This window comes from Metarhizium acridum (assembly GCF_019434415.1).
Source record: "Metarhizium acridum strain ARSEF 324 chromosome Unknown scaffold_1, whole genome shotgun sequence".
In the NCBI taxonomy this organism is placed as follows: Eukaryota; Fungi; Ascomycota; class Sordariomycetes; order Hypocreales; family Clavicipitaceae; genus Metarhizium; species Metarhizium acridum.
The window spans coordinates 5,135,883-5,162,017 of record NW_027094015.1 but is presented as its reverse complement, the minus strand read 5'-3'; the positions used below and the strand labels follow the sequence as shown (position 1 = coordinate 5,162,017).

The 26,135-nt window shown below is 49.8% G+C and overlaps 11 protein-coding genes across 12 annotated transcripts; 5 read left to right on the top strand and 6 right to left on the bottom strand.

Annotated features, from left to right (window-relative positions):
* Positions 1-140: 140 nt before the first annotated feature.
* SMD3_1 (small nuclear ribonucleoprotein Sm D3) lies at positions 141-615 on the top strand (the record flags this gene model as incomplete). The annotated part of the gene is made up of 3 exons (XM_007816025.1): positions 141-188; positions 249-309; positions 383-615. 3 exons carry the CDS (start codon positions 141-143, stop codon positions 613-615), a joined length of 342 nt encoding a protein of 113 aa, XP_007814216.1.
* J3458_001624 (uncharacterized protein) lies at positions 590-2,762 on the bottom strand. The gene has a single exon (XM_066116825.1). The coding sequence runs from the start codon at positions 2,747-2,749 to the stop codon at positions 860-862; it is 1,890 nt and encodes a 629-aa protein (XP_065978711.1). The 5' UTR covers positions 2,750-2,762; the 3' UTR covers positions 590-859.
* Positions 2,763-3,200: 438 nt separating this feature from the next.
* J3458_001623 (uncharacterized protein) lies at positions 3,201-3,848 on the bottom strand (the record flags this gene model as incomplete). Its single annotated transcript, XM_007816024.2, has 1 exon — positions 3,201-3,848. One exon carries the CDS (start codon positions 3,846-3,848, stop codon positions 3,201-3,203), a length of 648 nt encoding a protein of 215 aa, XP_007814215.2.
* Positions 3,849-3,889: 41 nt separating this feature from the next.
* Positions 3,890-6,615, bottom strand: J3458_001622 (uncharacterized protein; the record flags this gene model as incomplete). The annotated part of the gene is made up of 1 exon (XM_066116824.1): positions 3,890-6,615. Exon 1 carries the CDS (start codon positions 4,493-4,495, stop codon positions 3,890-3,892), a length of 606 nt encoding a protein of 201 aa, XP_065978710.1. The 5' UTR covers positions 4,496-6,615.
* Positions 6,616-7,456: 841 nt separating this feature from the next.
* On the top strand, positions 7,457-8,682 carry J3458_001621 (uncharacterized protein; the record flags this gene model as incomplete). Its single annotated transcript, XM_007816023.2, has 1 exon — positions 7,457-8,682. The coding sequence occupies one exon, from the start codon at positions 7,457-7,459 to the stop codon at positions 8,504-8,506; it is 1,050 nt and encodes a 349-aa protein (XP_007814214.1). The 3' UTR covers positions 8,507-8,682.
* A 1,048-nt stretch (positions 8,683-9,730) lies between these two features.
* Positions 9,731-12,257, bottom strand: J3458_001620 (uncharacterized protein). Of its 2 annotated transcripts, none has more exons than XM_066116822.1 (2): positions 11,894-12,257; positions 9,731-11,806 (listed from the first exon to the last, which is right to left on the bottom strand). In XM_066116822.1, the coding sequence occupies exons 1-2, from the start codon at positions 12,146-12,148 to the stop codon at positions 10,139-10,141; spliced, it is 1,923 nt and encodes a 640-aa protein (XP_065978708.1). In that variant the 5' UTR covers positions 12,149-12,257; the 3' UTR covers positions 9,731-10,138. The 2 variants fall into 2 exon arrangements, with proteins under 2 accessions (XP_065978708.1, XP_065978709.1); XM_066116823.1 differs by having other exon boundaries at positions 10,102-11,819.
* A 3,466-nt stretch (positions 12,258-15,723) lies between these two features.
* Positions 15,724-16,281, top strand: J3458_001619 (uncharacterized protein; the record flags this gene model as incomplete). Its single annotated transcript, XM_007816021.2, has 1 exon — positions 15,724-16,281. The coding sequence occupies one exon, from the start codon at positions 15,724-15,726 to the stop codon at positions 16,279-16,281; it is 558 nt and encodes a 185-aa protein (XP_007814212.2).
* Positions 16,282-18,444: 2,163 nt separating this feature from the next.
* J3458_001618 (uncharacterized protein) lies at positions 18,445-19,076 on the top strand (the record flags this gene model as incomplete). The annotated part of the gene is made up of 2 exons (XM_007816020.2): positions 18,445-18,593; positions 18,656-19,076. The coding sequence occupies 2 exons, from the start codon at positions 18,445-18,447 to the stop codon at positions 19,074-19,076; spliced, it is 570 nt and encodes a 189-aa protein (XP_007814211.2).
* Positions 19,077-20,081: 1,005 nt separating this feature from the next.
* J3458_001617 (uncharacterized protein) lies at positions 20,082-20,660 on the top strand (the record flags this gene model as incomplete). The annotated part of the gene is made up of 1 exon (XM_066116821.1): positions 20,082-20,660. One exon carries the CDS (start codon positions 20,082-20,084, stop codon positions 20,658-20,660), a length of 579 nt encoding a protein of 192 aa, XP_065978707.1.
* A 1,500-nt stretch (positions 20,661-22,160) lies between these two features.
* Positions 22,161-23,056, bottom strand: J3458_001616 (uncharacterized protein; the record flags this gene model as incomplete). Its single annotated transcript, XM_066116820.1, has 3 exons — positions 22,161-22,482; positions 22,543-22,607; positions 22,721-23,056. 3 exons carry the CDS (start codon positions 23,054-23,056, stop codon positions 22,161-22,163), a joined length of 723 nt encoding a protein of 240 aa, XP_065978706.1.
* Positions 23,057-24,028: 972 nt separating this feature from the next.
* Positions 24,029-24,648, bottom strand: J3458_001615 (uncharacterized protein; the record flags this gene model as incomplete). The annotated part of the gene is made up of 2 exons (XM_007816019.2): positions 24,029-24,563; positions 24,622-24,648. 2 exons carry the CDS (start codon positions 24,646-24,648, stop codon positions 24,273-24,275), a joined length of 318 nt encoding a protein of 105 aa, XP_007814210.2. The 3' UTR covers positions 24,029-24,272.
* Positions 24,649-26,135: the final 1,487 nt, after the last annotated feature.

Genomic DNA, 26,135 nt, shown 5'->3' with positions numbered 1-26,135 from the left:
AGCTGGCACCACAGTAGAAGTGGCTCCTCACCCACTGCGGACCGGATGAATAATTGACCCGCCACTTCACTCCAAGCCCACCACGGGAAATCTTGAGATAGCTTCAGGACCCCAGATCTATTCGAAGCAGGCACGCCAAAATGACGTCCACAATCGGCATCCCCATCAAACTCCTCAACGAGGCACAGGTCCGTTTGGCGCAATTGCTCTTCATTTCCCTCTGCGTGTTAGCTAACGCGCGTGTGTAGGGCCACATTGTGACTCTCGAAATCACCAGCGGTCAGACCTACCGTGGGAAACTGCTCGATGGTACGCTGCCCCTCGGTTCCCTGGCCGCGCGATATTCGCACATGCTGTATTCTGGTACTAACTTTTCGGCTAGCCGAGGACAACATGAACGTTCAGCTAAAAGACATCACGGTAACCGCTCGCGATGGCCGCGTCTCCCACCTCGAGCAGGTGTATATCCGGGGCTCTCACGTGCGCTTCTTTATTGTCCCGGACATGTTGCGCAATGCGCCCATGTTTAGGAGCAGAAACCTGAGAGGACGGGGTGTTGGTCTGGCGAGAGGAAGGGCGACTGTTAGTCGGGCTAGAGCCGGTGGACGCCGATAGACACACGCACCATGATGGCTGGTTTGCCTGGACAGCCTTGATGAGAGGCGGGCGGCGTGGACAAGATGCTTGATACAAAAATGCTAGGGGATTGGCGTTTAGGATTGATTCGAGAAAAGAAACCTTTCATCTTCATGTGCGGAGCCCAGAGTCAAGTATAGGAGACAGATGCTGTAGATGTGATGATGATACTTTCTACAAAGAATGCGCTACTATACAGATTTATGCTCCGCCGTATCGTACACTATGGCATTCGAGCCAGTGCGTCTTCAGCCTTGGCAATTAGCTCTCTTGTGTTTTGCAACTCTTTCATTTCCTCCACCCCGTTTGTACCATTGCTTCCGTGGCTCTCCAGGACCGTGGCTACGCTCTCTTCTGCTCCGCGTACGGCCTTGCGCCCTTCCTCGCGGACTTCACCTTCCCAGAAGGACCTTGCGGCATCCCATCTCTTCTGCAGTCTTCCTAGGCTGTAGACGATTCCAAGGGCAGCCACGGCACCAGCTTCGTACATGGTGGATGCAAACGACGAAATGTACAAGAGGGCGGCCAGAGATGTGGTTATGCCAGACGTGCCCAGGGATTGGATGACGAGTCTCTGGGCAAGTGACTGCAGCGCGGGGACGGTTTCGTTTTGTAGGTAGCGGCGAGTGAAGGCAATGTGGCCAGGCCACTTTGGCAGGGAGTAGGATGACGTCGCAGCCAAGGGGGGCGCATGTTCGCCGGAGCCGAGCTTTCGAGACTCCGTGGCATCCAGGGACGACTTGGGTTGAGGATACTCTGGCAAGGCGCCGCGCAGCTGAGCGATTCTGCCGGTCAGAAAAACCAGCTCCTGTTCTGCCGTGGGCATGAATCGCTGACCGAGCATTTCGTTGGTCAGCATGGCGACATCATCCACTCGCCAGAACAACTTCCACCACCCCAACTTGCGCCACCGCCGACCTTTAAAGGCAAGATCTAGTTCATCCTGTAACTCGGCGTGAGCGTTCTGTGCCCAGTCTGCCAGACGCTTGTTCAAAGCTGCCACGGCCGGATCATCACTGTGCAGCGTCAGCGCCTTGGATAGCTTTCGGGCCTCAATAAGCTCGATTTGGGAGGAAGTGTTTTGCAACGTCGACGCAATCAGCCTTCGCACGGCCGGCTTGGTCTCATCAGCAGCAGCAGGTTTGGCCCCATCCTTGAGCCATTTCAGCAGGGTAGGCACATTGCTCGAAAACCACAAGCGTTCATAGTCCATGGCATTTTGGGGCCCTTGGCGAAACAAGCTGAGGCCTTTCTCGGCCAGCGATACGTCCACGACGTCAAATGTAGCCTGCAGCTGTTCCTTTGTAACTCCCTCAATTTGAACAACGGCCGCGAGAGATTCGTCTGTTTCGGAGACGGGAAGAGCGGAAACATTGACAGCACCCATCAACCCATCAGCGACAAGCAGTGCCTGGTGAACCGGTGTCGAAATGGGCGATACTCTACCATTTGCGGACGGAATATCAACAGTTGGTACAAGGACTGCATCCTCCAGCGCTTGAATAGAGACCTCACCCGGCGCGCCATACGGCACATCGACCCCCATCAGAAGGAATTCGAGATTATACCCATCCAACTCGGGGCACGAAATATGCATCTCGTCCAGACCAACCTCCTTCTCGATCTCGAGAGACACGGCATGATTCCGAGGCGGGCCAACCCGCACAATCAGCGGTTTACTCTCATCCCGGTTCTCCAGCTCCTTCTCCCAGGGCTGTACCTCCTGCAACGGATCGGCGAGCAATGCGCGTAAAACTCTTGTAGCCGTGGCACCGCCATTGGCGAGACCTAAAATAGCGACGCGGATAATCTCATTGCCGGCATCTTGCCGCAGGCCCTGGAGTGCCAATTGCAGCCTGGATATGTTGATTAAATTTGGATATTGCTTCTGAAGCTCGAGCAGCGTGTTTTGGAGCTCAATTCGCGGGTTCGTCGACGTCGACAGGAGTCGCGGCCATCCAGCATGGGACCTGTCCCGCAGCCGAGGGCTAGGGCGAGGGCGAGCTGTCAGTGAGGAATGGGCACAAATCGGACATGGGGATGCAGGGACGTGCCGTCCTTGTCGGAGGAGACGGCACGCGCTGCGCGGCAGCAAATTTGATCTGGACTTCATCGGCAGATGGGCGTTGTTGGCAGGTTGAGACTTTGGATCGGACGGGAGCTGTTGATGGAGCTCGTTTGTGGAGCTTCTCGGAACTCTGCGGGCGGCACTCGCTGGTCGTCGAATGCGACCCGCAACTTGGAACTTTGACTGTCAAAACTTTGTTTGGATGGTGGTGCTGCAATTACGACCATTTCCATGAAGAACAATTTTCTTCCATTCTCCCCGATCCTTGTCTTTTCCCAACCAATCCCAGACACTTGTGCTTCATGACGCTGAACAAAACGATCAAAGCAAGTGCTGCGTCTGCTGACAGCTTGACCATGAAGACGGAGTTGCACTATGAAATTTTATACAGAGACCTAATGACATACAGTATTAATGCTCCACCGCCCGCACCTGGATATCGTCGATTCACTCTAGCATCCTCGCTCATACACTGCGAACCCACGCGGCGTTTCCGTTACCGGTGCGTTGCTCGTCTCTCCAAGTCGTCTCGTCTCCTCTGCGATTTCATGCCAATGGTGATGAAAATAACTCCGTTCCAGAAGCCACGTAGTGATCCCGTTGCGCCAACACTGAGCAGCAGCGGATAGGATAAAAAGTCGGGGTTGACGAATGCACCAACGCGATTAGTCGAAGGAGCCACCCAGACTGACAACAGCGCAAGGAAGAAGAACATTGGCATGAGGATGTATTGTCTAAATGATATAGACAAGTGGCGGGTAGGCGTGGCGACAGTGTGGAAGGTTCTGATACTCGGTTTGGGGGTAAGAATGGGCGATTCTTCTCCAGAATATGACACGGGGGCGTGCCCATGCCGCGACTGGGCATTTTCTTCAGTCACCCTACTCTCCGGCTTATTACAAGGGGTGTCTGCGGTGGACGCAATGCTGTCTTCCAACGGAACAGGATCGCTGTTGAACGACTGCAAGGCGCCCCTCCGCTTGACAATCTCGATGCCGACCAAAACATAAATGACCATGGAAATGAGAATCATGGACCTTGAAAAGGGGGAGCCGCAATTAGCCTGGGATAGAAGAGAATCGCCAAGCTGGAAAGGACGCACCATATTGGGATGTAATAGCACAGGATGCGTAAGAGCACCCATTTTGGCGAAATCGAGCACCACATCTGTCAAAACACGATGCATCAGTCCATCATTATATCGGCATCAACATGGGCAGAGCGGCTGACAACTACGCTGCCATAAACAGGACCCTTCTCCTCAGTCTCTACGAAGAGGAAGACGAAGGCAGGAATGAATGTAACTGAGGTAATGACAGCCATGTACTGCCACTCTAGCCTCTTTAACGACTCGCTATCGTACCGACGAAACACAATCAGAGAGACGTCAATGGCCATGACAAGTGTCCAAAGCACATCAGCCAGTGGAAACCTATAAAAGGACTCGTTAATGCCGGCGACATTGGGTCGAGAAGACAGCTTTCTGGAGGGCGGTTGCCAACTCGGCACGCACATTTGGTTGATGAAGGCCTGGAATTTGCACAACGCTGAAGCGTTCCCAGCAGCGGGGCCGCTCACTGAAATCATTGTGCAGGCGACGTCAAAGGCGTTGTAAAAGGCGTTGATGAAGATGAGGCGATGCATGGGGTTCCGAAAATGCGGCGCGAGACAAAACACCGTGATGATCGTCACGACGCCCAGAGCCGAGAGCGCAGATGCAGTCCGCCCGACAATTTGGAGGGTTTTTGCCTGGTCGTCCGTGATGGCGACGTCTCTCCGGACGTGCAACATGGCTTCTTGTCACTTGGCCGCTCTTGGTTTCCCTCGTTGTTATAATCGTGGCCGGGACATGGCAAGCTTGGGCATGGGCGACCGTGCTGTCATTTACAGATGACGAGCGGATGCGTTGGAATTGCCGAAGCAGGTTGCCGTGTAGCTGATGGACAGCGCGTCATGCCATGGTGATGGCATAATTTGGTGGTGCATTGCGTGCTCTCAGCTGCGTCTGTAGGGGGCTTGTGATGTGACAGGACCACATGCATGCTTGCCCCATGAGCCATTTCCATCGCACTCAGGTGAGTCAGGTCCTACATATCAGACGCGTAACAATGCTGATGGGAAGGGAAGAGGGCTCGGGGCGGCCGGGACCATTGCTTTGAAGAGCCCTGTTACTCGCAGCGGCACGGCGAAAGGTTGTGAGCTATTCTTCGCAGGCAGGACGCGTTGTGCATACCAGATAAGATCAACTTGGTGTCCCACTAAAACTCTGATAGTTATCCCATCGCCATGTAGGTGATTTTCTACTCCTTGAGCCGTTGTTTTACTCGCGAATTTCCAAGACTTGTTAGTACACCACAACCTCCCCCGAGTGTCCTTGTCCCTTGCGGGCAAAATGCATCTCAGCGTAGCCCAGCTCGATCCAGCTCGAAACGATGGTTTGACAAAGCGCCGCGTTACAAACGTTGTGCAATGTGAGCAGCCATTCATGTGTTTGGTGTTGGCGTTTGGCTCTTTGTGCTGCTTTGTGGTGTGCAGGGCCCCCAGCCCTGTGTCAAGGAGGCCTGATGTCGTCAGGCATTGCAGGCAACAAAGTATTCATACATGATGAATGCTTCATGGAGATCGCACTGCGTTGAAGCGGTTGCATGTGTAAGAAGACAGTGGTCCGACGTTCCATATATTGCCCACCTTGTGACACACAAACTCTACATTACATGCCCATACCAGGTCATCCAGGCGGCATCCAAAAATGAGGAGGACAAAATCCTGCTCCAAGTTGGAAGAACGCAAAACGCACCGAGACAGCCGTGTCCGTCGCTTCATGAACCAAGTGACGGGCAACGAGGAAAGGGCGAACATGGACGGACAATCGTACGTTGAGGTACGAAGCAATCCAGGACGAGCAGAATCGGAGCGCCACTGACAATAATCCAAGACGCCGTAAAAGCCTGAGACGAGTCTCAGAGTAGGCTCTGCACGCCTAATGCAACATGTCTAGCAACAGAAGCTCCTGGCATTGTCTACCTCCCGAGATCCAAAACAGCATCATTCGTCTTCTGCCAGTTCTCGGCAGTAGGCTCGAAAACATGGACCCCGTCACCTTGATAGACAATCCGACGACATGGCCGGCCAGTTTTCTTTCATCGACACAGCCCCAAGACAGCTGGAAGCCGAAATCCCAGCCGCATCATGTTCCTCCAAGGCAGCGCAGTATAAGGAAGACTACATTGGGAGCAGCAAACAGGTGCTTTCCGACCCGCATCGAGCCTGTTTAGCAGCGACAACATGGCCGGCACGGCGGTGCGCGACACATGACTCTTTTACAGAACGACAATGCTTCCGAGCAGGCCAGAGAGGAGCTGTCCGAGGCGGAGAAAGCGCCACTAGCCGGGAAGAGGCTGTGAAGCTTGAACACCAACCGTAGGTTATTTCCTGTCCAGCTCCCTTGTGGACATCAAGCTCTCGGACTAGGGGGTTCATGAGGAGATGTAAAGTACGGCATCGTGCTTGGAAAGCAACGAGGGCAAGCTGTGGAACGAGCTAGCCGACAGTGAGAAGAAACGTGATTCGTCAAAAGCGAACTTGGTTCAGTGTAGACTCCCAAAAACTGGGGTTGCAGAGAAATTACTGGGAGCTAGGGATGAGGTTGTTTGGAAGGTGATCGAGTGCGAGGGAGGACGCGGGCGTTGATAATGTAGCTGTGAAGGCGTCTGACTTGCTGCCCGGGACTACACCGTCACGTACATGACATTCGATAAAACGAAGTCAAGAACCATGATGCCTCTTTAGTCAGTGTACAGCTGTCAATCACGAAGACACATCTAACATGCGGTATAATTCAAGCTGTCACAAGTACATTTCGCAGACCCATACAGTTTCATACGGCCAAGAGCCAAGATTTCTCATTCCCAAAACGAAATTGCCACGACTAGATCCCGCTCCAGAAAGGTCATGATATACCGTCAAGTTATGGAATTGCCTAAATGTAGTGGTCGTCAAGTATCATAGTTGGGAGGCCTGCCGAGTGAGTATGCTGACAATGACATGCGTTGAGGTGCAGTTGGTGGCCCTTACTGGAGTTTTATCATGATCATCCCTGTGGGCCTGACCTCTCGATGAGTGATGCATTGACGTGTAAAAACTCGGGGGAGGCTTCTTAAGTATCCGAGGCCACGGTGTGCGGCTTGCGGGTTGGGTGTGAGAATGAGTATCCCGCGGGCAGAGATGGATGTCACGGTACATCCGTGGGTACATATGGTTAGATTTCAGTATGGAAAAGCAAACAATATCGCTTTTTTTTAAACCTGGCACCTATAGATGCCACGATAACACCCATGGGCACCCGCAGAAGCAATGCTACGCACCCTACTTGGGAGAGGTAGTTGTCTGATGGGAGAAGCTTACAAACTGGGGACGATCCAACAGGCTTAAACGGGTCGCTACATGTTGCAGCAGATAGGAAATCGAAGCTCGCGCGTTCCCAGCTTCTTCATCCTAGTCATGGCGACGAATGCAATGCCCCATGGGGGCGGACCGCCCCCATCACACCGGTTCGAATACCGACTCCCGAGCATCCGCTTGGGTCTCGTTGCATTAAAGGTCGCACCGGAGTCGAATCTGTGTTGGTTGATCGAGGACCAACCAGGTTACAACTTTACATGTGCGGAGGTAGTTGGGCAGGGTTCCTCCATGAAACAGAAAAGTACCAAAGTTTCACCCTCACTTTGCAAGACAACTACCGCATTCTCAGTCATGGACAGCACAGACAAAACCTCGTATTGGATTGATGTAGAAGACTGGCACACAGCTGGCGAACCATTCCGGGTCGTCGACAAACTGCCGGTTGGTCATCTCCCGGCCTCGCCCACGGTTGCTCAGAGACGCTCCGACATCACAGCAACCCCAGACCACCCTCTGGATGAGCTCCGCCGGCTGCTATGCCATGAGCCTCGCGGCCATGCCGGCATGTACGGCGGGTTTATCACGCCGCCAGATGACTCTGGCGCCCACTTTGGGGTACTATTCTGGCACAAGAACGGCTTCTCCACGGCCTGCGGCCACGGTACCATCGCCCTTGGCTATTGGGCCATCCGTCATGGTATTGTCAAGGTCCCCGACGTCGATGGACTAGTCGACGTAGTAGTCGACGTGCCTTCGGGCCGTGTGGTGGCACGTGTGGGAATAGAAAGGGGAAAACCAATATACGCCGACTTTGTCAACGTGACCAGCTTTCAGCTGGCAAAGTCGCTGTCTCTAGCCGTCCCTTCATGCGGCATCGACGTCGTCGTGGACTTGGCCTTTGGCGGCGCTGTCTACGCCAGCTTGGATGCAGCTCAGTTTGGGCTAGATGTCGGCCCCAAGAACGCGGATCGCTTTATTCGGCTCGCTCGGGAAGTCAAGGCGTTGCTCGGCACCAGAGCCCGTTACGGCTCGTATGACCTTTACGGAGTAGTCTTCTTCAGAGAGGAGCAGAATGGTCAGAACGGGACGCAGGTTATCCACCAGAGAAACGTTGCTGTGTTTGCAGATGGACAGATTGACCGCTCTCCCTGTGGCTCCGGGACCTGCGCGAGACTGGCCCTCTTGTTCGCGCAAGGCAGACTGGGCCCTGGTTCCTCGAGACTTGTGCATCGCTCCATCATAGGGTCGACATTTGAGGCGGACATTGTGTCTACGGCACAAAGTCCCTTCGACGGATTCCCGGCTTGTATTCCGCGCGTTAGGGGCCGCGCCAACTTGGTCGGGCAGACCAAGTTTTTTATTGACCCCGACGATGAACTGTTCCCCGGCTTTCTATTATGATAGTCTGCACCGAAATGTATTTTGTAAATATCAGTTACATATTGCCGCATAACTCGTCTTGCCTTGATTCAAGGCATACCAAGCCGAGAGAAACCACTTGGATACAGAGGAAAGCTGTGACAAGGGCTCAAAATAGGGCTTGAAGCAAAAGGGCTCAATTCATTGATAATTTCGTAGGATGTCAAAGGTCCTTGGTTTCCTCAAGCCATGAGGCGAGGGGAGACCATCTTATATACATGAAAGGAACGGCCCGTGCCTAGTGCGCCCCATAGTTCTCGTGATCCTATTGTGTAATAAAGGGCTTCTGATCCTTGCTTGACCTAATCCGTGTGATAAAAGCAACAACCCTGACGCTGTACACGAGGGTTCGTGATGGACGTACTACCCTCAACCTCTGGCATCAAGCAGGCAGGACCCGGACCAGGCTCAGATTGTTCCCGTCTATATATTTTCATTGAGAGTAATGTAGTAAACCATATTCAGGATATCACTATATTGTATAGTGCTTTTTTCGGCAAAATGTCCCACCCACAAAAGCTCTCTTTAAAAGTATGCTGACAAGTGCACTTCTTATTCATAGTCCAGAATAAATTATGCAGAACTGTGCCAAGTCTGATTCGGGATTGTCGTATTTCGAGAGACATCACTGGGTCCTTCCTGACGTAGTGCTTGCATGACTATTTAGATAGATCAAAATAATGATAATGATAATGACAAACATAAAACTGAACTAAAAGAATATCTGACTTGATAATTCGTCTGACAGCGTGAACAAAGTGAGGGCATGAGTTATTTACCAAGTTAGCCAAAGGATCCGGATAACCGGGGTTCTCGTTCACGGAACGACTGAAGCAGAAGGTATGACAGTAGTGCAGCCGACGCTGCCATTGTGGACAGACAGATATATAAATCTCATATTATAGAGGCGTATTAATACATGCAAAAATCTCAGCTCTAATTATGTACTTGGTGCTATGATTTGCGCCAGTATTTTCAGGATGCTCACGAGGGGACTGTCGCCTGGTACGTGGAAGGCGTATGTGTCACACGGATTAGGTCAAGCAAGGATTAGAATCCCTTTATTACACAAGGAGATCACGAGAACTATGGGGCACACTAGGCACGGGCCGTTCCTTTCATGTATATAAGATGGTCCTCCCCGAGCCTCTGGCTTGGAGGAATCAAGGACCTTTGACATCCTACAAGATCATCATTGAATTAAGCCCTTGCTTCAAGCCCTCTAATGAGCCCTTGTCACAGTATGGGTCAACGACGGTGAAGGCGATTATTCGCGCCAACAGAGAATATTGTATGGTGTTTGCAAGGAACAACGTGAGGAGATGACGCACGCGGTTGGCGTCGAGATATCCGCTACCTACGGCATTAAATTATCCAGTGTGTCTGTGACACTCAACTACCAGTTTACCCACACCAGTTCAATCCAAGTCGTAAGCTTTGAAATCGTGATAAATACACAGGCCAAGTTTACTAAACGACACCAAACCCCCGCAACTCTAATAGGCATGGTTTTACTCGCGGGAACAAAATCACCTCATACCTCCAGGTCTGTTCGTTCCGGACTGTGATAAGAAAGTCTAATCGGCATGCGAATGATAGAGTATTACACCAAGACTAGGCTATGTGTGGGAAATAGTATGTCCACTTGGGTTGCTGAAAGACACCCTCCGGTAGATACGCCATAGATACAAAACATTCGATAACCAGGTAAACCCTTGAAAACAGATAAAACAAAAGAAACAGTACAACTATTGCGACAATGATTCCAATAAACATTATGTTCCAGAGCCTGCGAAAGTACGAATCGTCGGGCATGTCTTCCCGGGCGACAACAAGCCATCGACACAGCAATCCTAGCAATATAACAATCGCTCCCGACGCAGCTATTGCAACAGCTGAAATGCGCCAGAGTTTCTTTTGCGCAACTGACGAAAATGGCGAGTTCCAAGCAAGCAAATGAAGGGCACCATACGTGAGTCCTGCACAAGTGAAGGCAAACAGGACCACGACGCCATCCGGACGCTCAGAAAACGCGTCGCCGAAAATCAGGCCGAATATGTCTGTGAATCCGCCGGTGCTTGGTCGATTTCGCGCCCTGTCATGAAGTCGACATTTTGGGAACCGTTGCCCCCATTTATTCTCCAGCTCTCTCTCATGTTGAAGCAATTTCGCAAGTTCTGGTCTGTTAGATTCCCAGGTAGAGTATGCCAATTTCCAGCGGCGCAAGTCGTGCGGGAAATACCAGAAAGATTCATTCCCTCTCAAATAAGAATGGCAGTACCCTCGGATGCCAGTACCTGGAATGCATTGCCCATTGTCAAGCCGTTCAGCTCCAGGAAGCTGGCTTCCAGAGCTTGATAGAACACTGCGTATGTTTCCAGATGGCTGAGATCTCTCTCGCGACCTTAGAGGTGTTTCATCAAAATCAAGTCGCTTGCCATCACAAATTTCGTCAAACGTCGACAGGCAGCAAAGGAATGCGCATATGCCGTGCGCGCTCTCGTCGTCGATGAGGGTCGGCTCTTCGACATCCAATGGCTTCCTCCACCATAAACCGTAGATAATCAGGGCGAAGAGTGCATGGGTCAATGTGTTTAGCTCCAATAAACTAATTGGCACATTTTGAGTCAGACGGACAAGGCATTGGATTACGAACCAAGTTGCTTGGAGGCACGCAATGGCCTTGGCAAGGGCATTGGCTTTACTCTTATCTGCGATGGCGGCTTCTGAGATGTCCGGGAGAAGGGACGGAAAATGCTTGGCAACAAGGAGTACTGCCTTTTGGTTGAGCGTCACGCGGTTGCGCGACCCGGGGAGAAACTTTTGGTCCTCGGGGAGGCCGGTTGTGTCAAAGGCAAACCCTCCCGAGAGGGCGAAGAAGCTATGCGTCACCGTCCACTGATGTTTTCTTGGAAGACGTTTGGTGGTCGACTCGGGACTGTAGTCGGCGGGATCCTGTTGTCTGACCCAGGACAGGAGACGCCCAGCTTGGCTGTTTTGCTCTGAAGATTGAGCTTCGAGACCTGGAATCGAACCCAGCTCGATGTCCTGCTCAGAGTCTCTGAAAAGACCGAAATGGCCCATCGAGCCCCGGTCTAGGCTTTCGGGAGACGATTGCGCACCATGATTAGCTTGACTGCTTCTGGCGCCGATAGACACCCGTGCACCGGTTGGCGAGGTTGACGGTCGGGGAGTGCCTCGAAGTTGCTCGTCCCAGACCTCTTGTATTTCTTTGGTGAGGTTGTAGGCATTTCGTCTTTGCACCCAAGCAGTAAAAGCGATCTTGAAAGGGTGTCTCTCAGCGCACATTCATTCAGCAAACAGTCTGGAGGTGCATAATGAAAAATGAAACATTGAAGCCATACATACCATTTCAGGCGCCAGCAAGCCTAGAACCAGCCAGCTCACCTTCCTCCATTGCTGCGGTGTGACCCAGGCCTTTGGGTTCCAGTTGGAGCGTTTCTTGTTGGCTTGCTGCTCCGGAATGTTCAAATGTAACGAGGTCCAGATGCACAGGGCTAGCGTGATGATACATGTTGAGAGGATGGTGAAGGAGCCACGATATTCGGGAGGTGGATGCCAGACGGCTGGGCGGTCTTGGGGCGCCTCACCGAACAACAACATTTGGTGGGGCCTGGAGCCGGGACGTGGAGTGAATTGACCAGACTGAACAGGCAGGCGCGACTGGCGAACTCGGTCTGCATGTGCCTGGTGTCTGTTTACTTGACTTGCTGTGACAGGGTTGACGCGAAAACATGCAAAGCTTGGGGTAGGAACAGATATATTCTCAGCGCCGAACCATGGGCTTCCATGGTCCATCTGCCTCGTCTGTTGGGCCGGGCTCACATGGTGCTGATAGGTCTGTAGATGGGTGGCTGAGGGCAATACTGCGCCTTCAATGTTGCTCCCGTGACCACGTGCTTGGGCTGGAAATGGACCAAATGCCCAGGGAAAATGCCTCAGTGCAGAGCGAGGCTGGGTTGTGTCATCCGATGTGTATAAGCACGCGCGAATAGACTGTAAGCCGCCCAACGGCGCCCATGTCCCAAACCTGCTTTGGCCCAGAATCCGGTGATGGCTCGAGATGCTGCCACAAGTGGCCCGCGCACCCTGCTGTACCCTCGGGCGACAATGGGACTCCGGACAAGTTCTCAGGTGAAATACTTCAAGCTTATGATATGGAGAACCGTCAACATAGGGCCGATTGCAGTGTTGGGCGTGCGAGCAGCTTTTGGCTAGTGACTATAAAGGGTCTCTTCATATGTGAAAGAGTCGTTGCGTCCCCGTTTGGCAGCGCCGATATGTGGTTATTATCCGTGCTTTGTCTCGCCATCAACCTGTCTTTCAATACGCGAATCTTGAACTCAACGGATGCTATTGTCTAATCTGTAGGCATTCCTCAAAATGCCCAAATCAAGTGCCAAGATCTCGATCTAGACCACATCACCAAGAAAGACACCTGACTGAATGCTCCGGCTTGGCCAAGTACCTACCGATGCTCATCTACCCGAAGAAGCAGTCTTCTCAATAGAATCGAGCTCCGTTAAACCCCCATGATTCTATTCGGGAACGGCGCACACAGAAAGGAATCTCGCTGAATACAGAGCAAAATCTCAGCAGGTCCTTCCGCGACTGGGCTGAAGCCAAAGGGGCCGCACTCTCTTTTGATCTGCATGCCAAGTCCAGATAAGAGATCGGAAAACGGTCGACTTTGTACCGGCTGCATGAGATCGTATATGTACATCGTCAGCGTGGACACGGTTGTTTGCACAGGGGGCGATGCTCTGGCACCAGCCGGTCAGCGCCGAGTGGAGGGACCGGGCACACCGTAAATCTCAGATCTACTATAGGTCAAGCTCTAAAATGAAGGTAAAATAACCGATAGTTTCTGAAAACTCCACGACAAGGCGAGTCGGCAACACAAGTCGTCCGTTTCGCGGCTTTGCGGACTCCTCTATACCGCAGAATCGTCACTCATCATGGAAAGAAAAGTTTACGCTGTCTACAACGAGTCATCTCGCTGACGCACTCCACGTAAGAAAGCCCTTTGGGAGTAATAGTGTAATAATGCGGCAGCGGCCCAGAAGCTGGGCCATCATTCGAAGCCACCATGCAACCACCACAGACGGCGGGGATTGCAGTCAAACGGATCATCTCATTCTGCCGTGCGTTTGAGACATGTCTGAAGAATATTGATATATTACTACAATACTAGTCACATCTCCATTTGGAAGCATCAGACTATCCAATGTGTGTCGCCCGTTTCTAATTGCCCTGGTCTTTGGGACCAAAACAAGCGGCAACCAGTAAACGATGTAGAGAATGAAGACACGATTGGGACATTTGCAACATGCAGTCCTCAAAACAGCTCAACTTATGGCCCGATCCGCAGACACAAAACTGTGTAATCTTCGTCAATCCAGATACAGCGCAGTGGCTTGGACGTTCGAATCAACTGGATCGTCTGGTCCCCAATACGGGCCCATGAGTTGGAAATCCAGACTGAGGTCGTAGTAGCCCGAGGCGAGTTTGGGTCTCAATATATCAACAACAGCAGAAGTACCTGTCGGAACCACCAAATTGCGACACCTTTCCCCTTGTGATCCATGAGAGCCGAAGATTACCACCCGCAGTCCAAGCCCCGTTGTAGTAATACCATGGCTCTTTCAGCTCCTGTGAAATTGCTGCATAAGTGTCCTGCTGTGTGAGGCACCATCCTGCCTGGATATTCGTAATCCTTCTTGCCCCGAAGAACTCCCTGGAGCCGGTGCATGTTGAAGAGGTGACAACGCCGTCGGCAGATCCCAGAGTGTGGCGGGACGAGACTCTGCAGGTGGGAGACTGACGGCGCTGACAGAAAGTATCGCGGGGAGGAGGAGGAGCAGCTTGTGTAACAACATTGTCGGTTAATGTTGCAATAGATGGGTTTTGGACTAGAAGACTGAGGATCTCTTCGGGGGAAGAGCTGTGGTGAAAATATCTGTCATATCTTTTTCAGGCGAGAAGCCGGCATCTCCGCAGTTATACTCTCCTGCTCAATGTGTGATTTTTGGCAGTGACTCTGCATGTCGTCTTAGTTCTACCGCATTGAACAGAGAAATACGGGATGGATAAAGTAAAATGACTACTGAACCCCTACTAAGACGGTAGTACCGCAGGGCCCTGTTGGCCATTGGAGTTTCAGTCATGTAAGTGGATGCAAAGTAAGCCAAATGATGCCATAAATGTGCCGTAGTTTCGGGAGTTTCTCCGCAACATTCACAACTCTCGAGTCAGACATGACATGACATTTGAAGCGTTACCGGTGGAGAAAGCGCTCAAGTCTTGGCAACTGCATGGCAAGGTGAGACTTACCGTCGGGTTGTTTGCCGATGTGAAAATGTAACCCTATATTACTGCGGACATCGACTCTGTCAATGAACAGCCGACAGTGGCTTCATGTTTCGATGTATCATATTTGATACTGCGCGCATCAAAAAGCAACAGTCTAGTCAGTCGGTTCTATATGCTTACATGCCGATACCCAGCCTTTTTATCCTGCTACACTGTTGGAAAATAAAGGTTTAATTTCCAGTCAATTTGAACCAGGCACGCTTACGTATGCTGCAGAGAGAATAAGACGTATAATTTTAATATCTTGTCATACAAGTTTTAGTGGCTGGTACAACATCGTAGTACTTCCAGGGGATGCGACTCGCATGCGCCCTGAGTCGCTCTGACCAGTCAAAACAGCACACGTCATACGAACTGAAATGTGTCTTGGACCCCGCAGAGGCCTGGCGTTTCAATATATCGCAATTTCATTCATACATGATAGGTGTGGATGTCTTGCGTTTAAGCCCACCTTCTTACATGCTGAGTCTTGTTTTCTAGTAATCCACTCCTTTGCTAGCAACAAACTCAGACATCGATCAACGAGGGCCCCGCAAGCTGAAACGTCCTCTTGAAGTAACGTCAGCTCACAAGTCAAGATGTATAAACTTGTGGTCGCCAGCTAGTAAATGGTAAACAAAAAAGTGACAGTCGAATAGGTTAACAGTCCTAGGTTCCTTTTCATTGTCGTCAAGAAAACAACTCCACTTATACTCTGTTCTCTCCAAACGAGCAGACAGCCACTGACAAACTTCAAATTGTTCTGTATCACTCACAGCAACGCTTCTCACCCTCCGGCAATACTAATTTTTTCGCCTAAAGTCACAATGAGCACTCGTGACACACCTGTTGCTTTTGTTAAGAAGTGGATTCAGCAACAAACCAAGTTAATCCTGCCGCCTCAATGGAATGGGGGTTGGGAGCGATGGGCTCAGGGCCAGATCGCATTATTAATGGAAGGTCAAGACGGTTATCAGGTCTGGACGGAGCAAAACATCTATCTCGATCACCCAAACTGGGCTGTTGATCTTGAGTTCCGAAGACCTCCCGGTGTGGCGGGTGTTCGAAAGTTTCTCGAGCTCAAGTGCTACAGCGAAGTTAACAATGACTCAGCCTCCAAGTTCATCGATCGCGTGTTGCAAGACTTTAAAAAGGTCAGTCAACAGAAACTGACCCATGGTGTGCCGCACGAGCCCGACGCAAAAGGTTCAACTTTATGGGTCATTGGCATCTCGCAGACGCAGTTTAGAGGCAACATCGAGCGCGCCGGGGCCGGTAATATAGACTGGCTGCGGTTTGGGCGTGAGGATGCTCGAAGTTCTGGGGGCACCAGTGACCGGGACACATTTGATATCTGGTACCGGAGCGTCGTAAACAACAAATAGGGAGGATACCACCAGCAGGCAGCAATGCGCAGAGTTTTGGCCAATTTGTCGCGGTAGGACACAGGTGGGAGACAGGCAGTGTATTTAATCTGGAAAGGAGCTATAGGTAGTTGAAATGTAATTTACGTGTCTTGTTTGGAATCAAGGTAAAATGTTTTCATTCGGTAGAGCATTGTGGGAAGGGGGGACAATTGATCAATGCGACTGACGTGCTTTGGTACTGGAATATGCATGGGGGACGGCGATGCTTGGATTTCCGGAAAGTAGCATTAATATGGACTCCTAATTGAAGAAACAGACTTGATTATTATCTAGCAATGCTCCATACAGGGAGTTCGCAATAGGTTATTCTTAGGGCTTGGGCTTGGGGTTGGGGTTAGGTACCAAGTCCCTTCGGCGAGCCTATGAAGAACGTGCTTCTTTGACATACTAGAGTAAAGCAAACAAAACTTGAAGGTGTAAAACGCGAAGATAGAAGGCAGAAGTTTTCTTCGCTTCTCTGAAAAGCTGAATACTTGAATATGTACTATGGAATCTCAACACAGACAGTTCTACAATCCCCCCGACCTCAAGGATGAGGTGGGACGCATTACCCAATACATGCTTGGTGTGTATTACTAGTCTGTTTCCCTTTGTTTGCATAAATTTGCGGTCGTTTTGTAATACTGCAGGTGCTAACAGCTCAAGTTATGCTGGTGTTTCCCCTCCAATGCCATCCGACCGACCTGCAACCCGCCATCAACCGTGCTTCCCCTCGATTACCAGATATGTGCTCTTGCAGTTCTGCCAATCTTCTATGCCAGCTAACACGGATATCGATTGTCATTCATCGAACATGTTGCAACACGCCGGTACCGTTTCGTCCGTCGACATTGTCAACAGCAACAGTTCAGAGTCGCTAAAGCTGACCCAAGCCATCCGTTCTGTCGTTAGTTCATATACCTCAAAGTTCAACCTAGCGAAAGTTGCCATGCATGGCAGGCTTATACAATCTGCTGCCAGGCCGGCTCCTTTGACGCTCGTCAATAGAACGGTATTTGGTGGAAGGCCATCGAAATCGAGACCGTGTTCGAATCTGCCGTAATAATAAAGGGTGATGGCGGTCTACAATTAGATAATACATCAATGGCATCGATAGAGACCCAATAATTGGGCTCGAGCATCAATTCATGACTCAACTAATGGGTGCCACGTCTGACAGCAGTCTGTTGTGTGACACTCCACTTACAAACACGGGGTGTATTAGGCACAAACATGGCGACTGCTGACTTGGAGAGATGAATTTCAGGTGCTGCAAGCACCAAGAGGCATTCCAAATTAGAGCTGGAGCCTTGGTGACCAATACGCTTTTGAAATCACCTTCTTAAGCTGGTCATTTGCCCATTTACGGCTAGATGTGTGGTAGAAGCTTTTGTAATTGCGCTGCTATGTATCTGTCCACACCCCCGTAATACTTGGATGTGAGGTATCGATACGCTTCTCAATCCCATTACAACGAGACATTCTACCGATGTCTTTGTGAGAGCAGAGAAGATGGACCTTTGGCTGAAACGGGCATTCCCATTTGAGGCAGAGAATCAAGGCTCTCTCAACGAATCGTGTTCGCAGCCGACGCTGCCCAGCGAAATACTGAATCCGGAAGCAGGCTTAGACACCTGTTTTGGCAGTGTAAAGCAGTCCCTCTGACAATATTAATCTAAGCTAACTACTCTTTAGATTATTGGTTTAGAGGCGCAGCTTTGTAGGAAAGACCTCTAGCCTCCATGTGATCAGGCCTTCAAAGACTCGGGCAAGCCCATCTCCGTTGTACAAACAGGCGACTATTTTACATTAGAGGTTAGTGAACAAAGGGTTGCGTACTTGAGCAAAGTACTATGCAGAACCCTTTACCAGGTCGTCACTGGACGACAGGTCAGCCGAGCATTCATACGAGAAGACTGGGATAGTGACCAAACCTCCACCATTCTTCCGATAGAGATCAACATCTAGGGTGTTAGAGCAGACTCTGAGTATATTGGCAGGATTTTGTACAAGCCTGGCATATTTCTACAATTTCTTCGGTACTTGGTGGAAGCTGTCGAATACCACAATCCACACATACTTCAACTAGAAGGGTACTTAGAACAAGATCCAGCGCAAACTGTCCCTCCGCCGGCGACAGAAATGGCCGACTTCGCAAACCTACACACTGAAAGTATATATCTTGCCAACGACTCTACAACGGTGGTAAACCGCATTCTTGACTCACTATCACACCACGTTCTTCTGCGACAGCCTCCTGCCGATTGTCGTATAAAGAGTAGCCTTTTACCGTAAGATGTAAAATACAAGTACCTAGAAAACCTCATGCTAACTTCATTTGTATCAAACTCAGTCATCAGAGGGAAGCCATCGACTTTATTTTCCAGCGAGAGACTAATTCGGTCCCCTCCGAACTGAGCCTGTGGGAATATGACGACTTGGACGTGGACAAGTCTTTGTTAGAGTCCATATTTCGAATACATTTTCATGGCATTATTAACGTCAAGTTGTACAGTTATCAGCACGTCTTCAGCGAAGCAAATCGACCGCAACAAGAGGAAACCAAAGGAGGCATTATTGCAGATGAAATGGGACTGGGAAAGTCTCTGGTTATGCTATCAACCGTGGCCGGCTCTCTTGACCGTGCAGAAAACTTCTTTACTTTTCAAATCCAATTGTTATCGAGTACACAGGGAAAAAATCCTTCCAAGTCAACTCTCGTTGTAGCACCATCTTCGCGTAAGGATTCCCTTGTTGTCTGCACTGCCGCTTAAGGCTCAGTAAATTCCACTGACCGAGCTTTAAGTCTTGATTGATAATTGGATTGACGAAGTTCGCAAGTATGACATGCTAGTTGTAGAATGGTTTCTAGCTACCTAGCTTACGTGCAAAACGCTGATACACCTTTACCTTTTATAAGTATCTCGGCCCAGGAAGGCACGCGGAAACAAACTTGCTTCACAACCGGGCGATCGTGTTCACCACGTATGCTACACTGGCGACTGACTTCTGTAGCGGTAAGAATGCCCTAGCAGAGATCAACAGGTTTCGAATCGTTCTAGACGAAGGTATGTGCAAGCATCCTACGTCATTAAGTTATTGTAGCATCTTACTCCTCGCTTAGCCCATATCATTCGGAATGGCTCTACGAAACAATTCCAAGCTGTTGCTAGTCTTTTTGCACAGCATCACTGGTGTCTCACCGACACTCCTACACAGAACAAACTTGATGATCTCGGAGCGTTGGTCTCATTCGTCAATGTTCCAATCCTGAAAAACCCTGCATCTTTTCAAAAATTCATCATCAGTCCAATAGTATCAGGTTCAGTAACCCGTTATGAGAACCTCCGCGTACTTCTCCACGGTATGCATATTCGAAGAACAAGGGAGCTACTGAACCTACCAGAGCCTGTTTCGGAAATTAGAAGAGTCAGATTCACCGCCTCGGAGCATTTGGAGTAGAATAAGATACTTTTACAATGCAGAACTGACCTCGACATGATGGTGAGTGGCCGTTTAAAGGGTAGTTCAAACTCTTTTCTACTTGAGACGCTCCTGAAGCTACGCTATGTGCTCTTCGAGGCACACGACATCCCAACGCCTTTCCCACACTACGCCATTCCCTCCCACACATGGATCTCACCCAAGGAGAAAAACACTTACCAAGATATCAAAAGAGAAAAGAAGATATAGAGAATAATATATACAAGCAAAAAGGCTGGTCAAAGCTGAAAAGGTTCTGCGAGCGCGCCGCAGAGGATGGGTGGGATTGGGCATGGATGGGCAACTGCTGCATCGACAAGACCAACCCTGCTGACTTACAAGAGGCTATTGATGCAATGTACCGGTGGTACCAGTATGCTGGCCTCTGCTGCGCACACCTCGAAGACGTGGATGCTCTCGAGGCACTTGAAGACGCAGGTCTATTCGAGGATGGGGATCCGGACGAGAACTCAGATATTAGAGATATTGCTCGTCCTGGTAGCCTTGCCCATGAAGCTCTTAGTTCCGATTTCATCAAGGCCAGGTGGTTTTCCCGAGAATGGACATTTCAAAAACTTTTGGCTCCTCACTTTTTGGTCTTTGTTGATCAAGAGTGGCGCCGTATGGGCAGCCGGGAGAGCTGGGCCGGGGAGATCAAGGAGGCCAGCAGCATCGAAACCCGACATTTAACCTCTTTTACACCGACAAATTTCCAATCATGTTCTATAGCAATGAGACTATCCTGGGCGTCTCGACGTGTCACAACCGGCGAGGAGGACGAGACGTACTCGCTATTGGGCCTGTTCGGGGTCAGCCTCCCATTGATTATGGCGAAGGGAGGTGGCGAGCATTTCACAGGCTCCAGCGTGAGTTAATTACGGTGTACAACGGCGACACTCTTTCTGATCTATCTAGGCTCTTAGGGAGAGAAAGAGAAGCCGAGCTTCTAGACTACTACCAACTCCTTGTGCATGTCCCAAGGGCGTATAAGGGAGCATGGTCTACATGGTTCAATTTGAAAGTGGCTTAAGCCGTAAACGTCTTCTCGTCGTCTCCTTACAACACGTCCACTAGGTCTGCTCTTCTGCAAGCCCACTAGACGCCCCAATAGACACATGTGCCATTCGAAGTGAAACCCTGAGATACTCATTTGTACCCTGCCGCGATTCTACGATATCTTGTATACCCCAGCAATTATTGATCTTGTTCGTCTACGAATAGCAATCACGACAGTCTCCGACCTCCTCTTCCTCTTCCTGCGTGCTTGATATCTGGCCCTGGTCTTTTTCAAGTTCTTGCTCCTGCAATGAAGGCAGCCGTCTGTCCCCATTCTTGAGATGACCACCGCAAACGCGAGGCCTTTCTCCTCTGTGTGTGCTCACATGACGCGTGTGATTACTGCCCTCGAAAAGCTATTCCCACATACGCCGCATACATACGGCCGCTTGTTCGTATGCGTATAGAGGTGTGACTTCAAGTTGTACCGTCTGTTGTAGATGGCCGGGCAGTGCGGGCACTTAAATGATGTTTGTCGTTGCCGCTTCGGTTTCGGCGACTGTCGTTGTACGAGAAGTTGCTATGGCTCTGGAGACACAGACTCTGAGGACTCTCTCTCTTCCCCTTGCGCCTCTGCCATGCTATTCCTCACATCATGGTCCGTTGGGAATTTCCGATCTTGAATGTCTGCTGCCGCGTGCGTCATTCTCATGTGCTTATCCCGGTCCGCTTGTGATGTGAATCCAAGGAGAAATCCCGTACACGCTTCATCTGTACACCGGAACGGCCGATCGTGCCATTCGATGTGCTTATCGCCCTTGTGAGCCGCGGAGAACACTGCCGTGAAAAACTGACAACTAAACCTGTAGCATTTGAAGAGGTCGCTACTGTATCTCTCTTGGGGCCCTTCTCTCACGGAGAACTCTATCGTAGAGGACAATATGCTTTCCAGGATAGAGCGTACTTTGACGACAATGTCTGCAAGATTCAGAGCACTCTCGCCCTTTTTCAACTTTCCGAAGAAGCTTGTGTTTGCTCAAGTTTGTCGTAGAAAAGCAAGTTTTTGAAGAACCGAAGCCTTTCACGATTTCGATTTGACACCGAAAAGTGTGAGCTTGGGGAAGACCAATAGTGGTGGATGAAAACCTCCAACGATTCGGCGAGCTAGTTCATCAGTTGCTGATAAGCATCGGCATATACAACGCCTGCTTCTAGGTGTTGAATCCAGTATAGGACATCGTAGTCCATAAATACGTAATCCCCATTCAGTACTGCATCTTATATAGGGGAAAGTATAAAGGTCGAAAGGTTCAGGTAGTCAATACAAAGACACGCTATCTTGAGCTCTTTAACAGGTGGATCAACATGCTTATCCTGAATTAAAAAGCTGTTCGGACGCTATTAGCGGAGGCCTCCTCAGACGTGTCTGCAAGACTCACAACTTCACAGTCTGGAACCAACTCTAGGGTCCCATCTGCTCGGACCTCGACCAAAGACTCGCATAGATCTTTCGGAGCCACCACAAACCGTTGGCGTTCATGCTCAACTGAGAGTTTGTCCCGGGTGATAGACTTCAACCCTTGAACCTCTTGCCACCTGAGTGGTCTCTTTGCACACACAAGCCACCCAAGGAGCATCAACGCGTCCCGCAACCCGGCACGAGACTCCTGCATCTTTATTCTGTGCATGATTCGTCGGTAGCTATGATGAGTTTAGTCAAAGATGTGAATCAAAGCCATCTTTTGGCCTCCTAAAACTTACGCATCATTGATCTCCGTTGGGAAAATGTGTTCCTCTAGTTCTTCTTCCCAGCCACTAGCTGACGTCTGTCCTAGCAGGTTTAGCCATGTCAGTTTTGCAAGCAGGAACATGTCTTATTTGGCAAAATTAGCAACCTAGATATATCACGTATGGATTGACAATGCAACATGCCTCTGACAGAATTGGCCACGATGCGAGAGACCTCGCTTGCTTTTTGATCCGAAAGCTGAAGCTTTGGTTGGACCTCAGCTGCCTGGATACGGCTGTAAACATCGATATCGCCCTTGTTGTCCTCGGGGCCAATCTTGATACTGGCAAGTCCGGAAAAGTATTTTCGGGCAATGTCGTCATCTTGACTCACGAAGAGACATTGTAGTATGTCAGGATTATCACTGGGGAGATCTTCGACTAGCTTTCTGAACCACTGTGTAATATGTTTCCGCTGTTCTCTTACACAGTCATCCAGACCATCAATAATTATGTATGCAGAGGGGCAGTTCTTGAATGCGAGCATGAGGAGGTCTTCAACTACTCCAGGGAAGCAAGTACGGCTTCTGCGCTACCGCGGACTTTTTGTAGAAATAGGGCTGTAGGCCTTTGTCACGCTCGAGAAGTTGTGCAAGTAAGCTCCGGCCAAGTGCGCCTCCTCCACGACAAGTGACGCCAGGATAGTCTTTCCTATTTACAGTCAGCATCATCTCTCAGAGGGCAATGCCGCGCATCGGGTCAAGAAGAGCTAGTTTCCGGCACCAGGTACACCATTGAGCCAGAGTAGCGGGGGAATTGAGCGAAATCGCGGATCAAACCACTCTTTAAAAGTTGTGTTGTCCAAAAGCCAGCGTCCACTGTCAGGATACTCTGATCGAGTTTTGAAATAATAATACTGGTCGGTCTCGATATTTGTGGCGTTCAACCAGCTACATACGGCTCTGAATCGTCTCTCCTGGTCGAAATTCATTTCCTTCTCACGTTGACAATCGTCTAGTTGCCCAGCCCTCTGTGACTCTTCAACCTCAGATGGGGTGGCATGACTCTCAATCAGACTTCGATGACGAGCAATTTTGGAAATAATGTTGGAGAGGCGGCACTTGCATGTCTGCCACGTCGTAATAAATAGCCGCTCCCACTCTTTGCGCCGAGCATTAGCAAGATTGCCAAGCGAGAAGTGAAGACGCACGCGGCTGCTAAAAGTGCCGTAACTCGATCCCGTGAAAGTTGAGGATATCTTGATACATGTGCTGCAATATTTGTACCATGTGAGGCTCAGTCAAGAAGACGGAAAACGCAATCTCTGAGTCCGCAGTCGGAGTTGTACATATGGACGACTGTGTCGGCTCGAAGCTCACCGCTGAACCCCCAATTCTCATTATCCACTGTTCTCAGGAGGTGATATTTTTTTACTTTGATGCAACGCCATTTAATGATGAAATCAGAGACTACCAGCTATAAGTATGAGCCGCTGACAAGTTCCTTTCTTTGTATTGTTGCGCTGCCTAGGTATGTAAACAAAGAGCGTGAAAGTTGTCAATCAGGTTCCAGACTCTGCTCATCGATAGAAGACCCAAGTTGCATCAGAGAAAGCCCGTCAAACAAATAACATACACCATGTCATCGTGTCCAACTGTGCATTATAGCAAGTCTTGATTTAAATATTCTCATCTTCCTCGACATTTGAACCAACCATCATCATTGCTGCCTACCTAGACATCGAAGCAGCAAAGGAGCAATAGTTACTCAGCAGTCCCACCAGACAGGTGTCCATTAATAAAAGTACTGATGTTCCTGCCCTCATTATCCTGGAGCAGCTGGAAAATCAACTTGTTCATGAACTGGGGGGCCTCATGCCCCTGGGCCGTGCTTCTCCCAAGGTTGAGCTTGTTTCTGTCGAAGACGTAGAATTCGTGAGAAACCCGCGAAATGACATTGTCTGAGACCTTGTTCTTGACTTCGTGGTACCATTCGTCGAGGACTTTGAAATTTGGTGCAACAATGACATATCGCCAAGACCAATCGTCATTGCTCTGTTTACATGGTTAGGATATTGTCCAAGGACTAATGTGTTAAGGAACAAGTGCTCACGTTCTTAGCGTAGGCGTAGTAAACCATGATTGTCAGTCTGAATAGACGCTCTGAATCGTGTAAAGTATTCGAATACTTTAGAGGGTTGTAGAGAGTTGTCGAGCGGAACTTGAGCATGGAATGCCTTCGCTCTTTAATAGTTATTTCGTCCTGGTGAATATTGGAGAACCCGCACAGTGTGAGACAGGGTCTATGAAATTTTCGTCTTGCATAACTTGGAGTGAGGGGTAAATGATATATCACTTGGAATTCTTGGGGTTTTGGAAGATTCACCGGGAACAGGTTGCAGAAAGTTTCGTTTTATCAGGGTCTCGCCCAACAAGATCCGTTGAGAAGGGACTGGATGTGACGCTATACGTACAACCACATGAGCTCATACCACCCCAGCATGCATTGGAATGACGTTATTTCCATTTTGACCATCCGCAGGTCGTCGACCTGGGTCGGTTAATGTCGAAGATTTGTTTCTGCTCAGGGAACAAGAATGGTGCTTGCGGGGTAGCAAATCATGAATACCACTTCAGTCAGCACACCGCCTGTATCTTCCTGTCCCGTTATACCTTGTCTCGGAGTGTTTCAGGACAGATATCTTGTCATCCCGTGTGGACACGCCATCCCGAAAGTAACGCATTCTCGATTCCAGGCTCTGGCACAAAATCCGGCCGGCTTCCGGGAATCACTGCCATTTCTTGTTAAACATTCTGGAGCTGATCTTTGTTTTTTCGCCACAGTGCTGTAGATGTCCAGTATCCCCCCATTACAATATTGCTTGGGCATCATGGGCAAAACCAAGAGGCTACTGATAGATGGCTCGTTTGGTGAACCAGTATATTCTAATAGTGGTTAGATTCTGGTGCAATTTTAATTGCAACATAACATTTGAACTGCTACCATCAAGCGGGGTAGTTATGCGCACTCATATGAAACACATGCATCTGTAGAATCGGCTCATTGCGGAAGATCAATCCTGCACATACACATCACTACCTAGGCGACAAAAAGTTTCCAAAGATCATGACGCCTCCACAAAGCCACCTAGAATTTTGAGTGTCATTCATACGTTAAACCTCGACTACGTTTGAGCAACCGAGATATACGTGTTAACTGTTTTCATGATTGTTTGGCATTGAAGCGAAATCTGAAATGTTGACTCAACTGGACGAGAATGGGCTTTTTTTTTAACCAGGTTAGACAAAAAGCCCAATTTGAGACACATGTTCCACATCAAAGTGACCATCCTAAAGCTAGATGAGAAGCAACCGAGCAAGTTGCCCAGCTCGACTTTGTGGATTCTGAAGTATAGACGGCAGCACACCACGTTCTAACAGCCACTGTCTCACCACTTCGGATGTGAAAAGTATCCAAGTACCCCTTGGACATTCTAGACAAAATATCACAAATCCCCGCTCTCATCCTATAACCGGCTTTCATCCCGATCCATCTCCGATATTCTTTCCGGTTTAACGAATGGCAAAAAAAAAGCAGATTGCACAGTCACTTACAGCAATATTGGC

Bases quoted from the DNA above. Each gene is read 5' to 3' on its own strand.
- J3458_001624 (XM_066116825.1), bottom strand. From the start codon at position 2,749: ATGAAGTCCAGATCAAATTTGCTGCCGCGCAGCGCGTGCCGTCTCCTC.
- J3458_001620 (XM_066116822.1), bottom strand. From the start codon at position 12,148: ATGTTGTTGTTCGGTGAGGCGCCCCAAGACCGCCCAGCCGTCTGGCAT. The intron at 11,807-11,893 runs GTATGTATGGCT...CACCCTTTCAAG, and splicing joins GCTTGCTGGCGCCTGAAATG to ATCGCTTTTACTGCTTGGGT.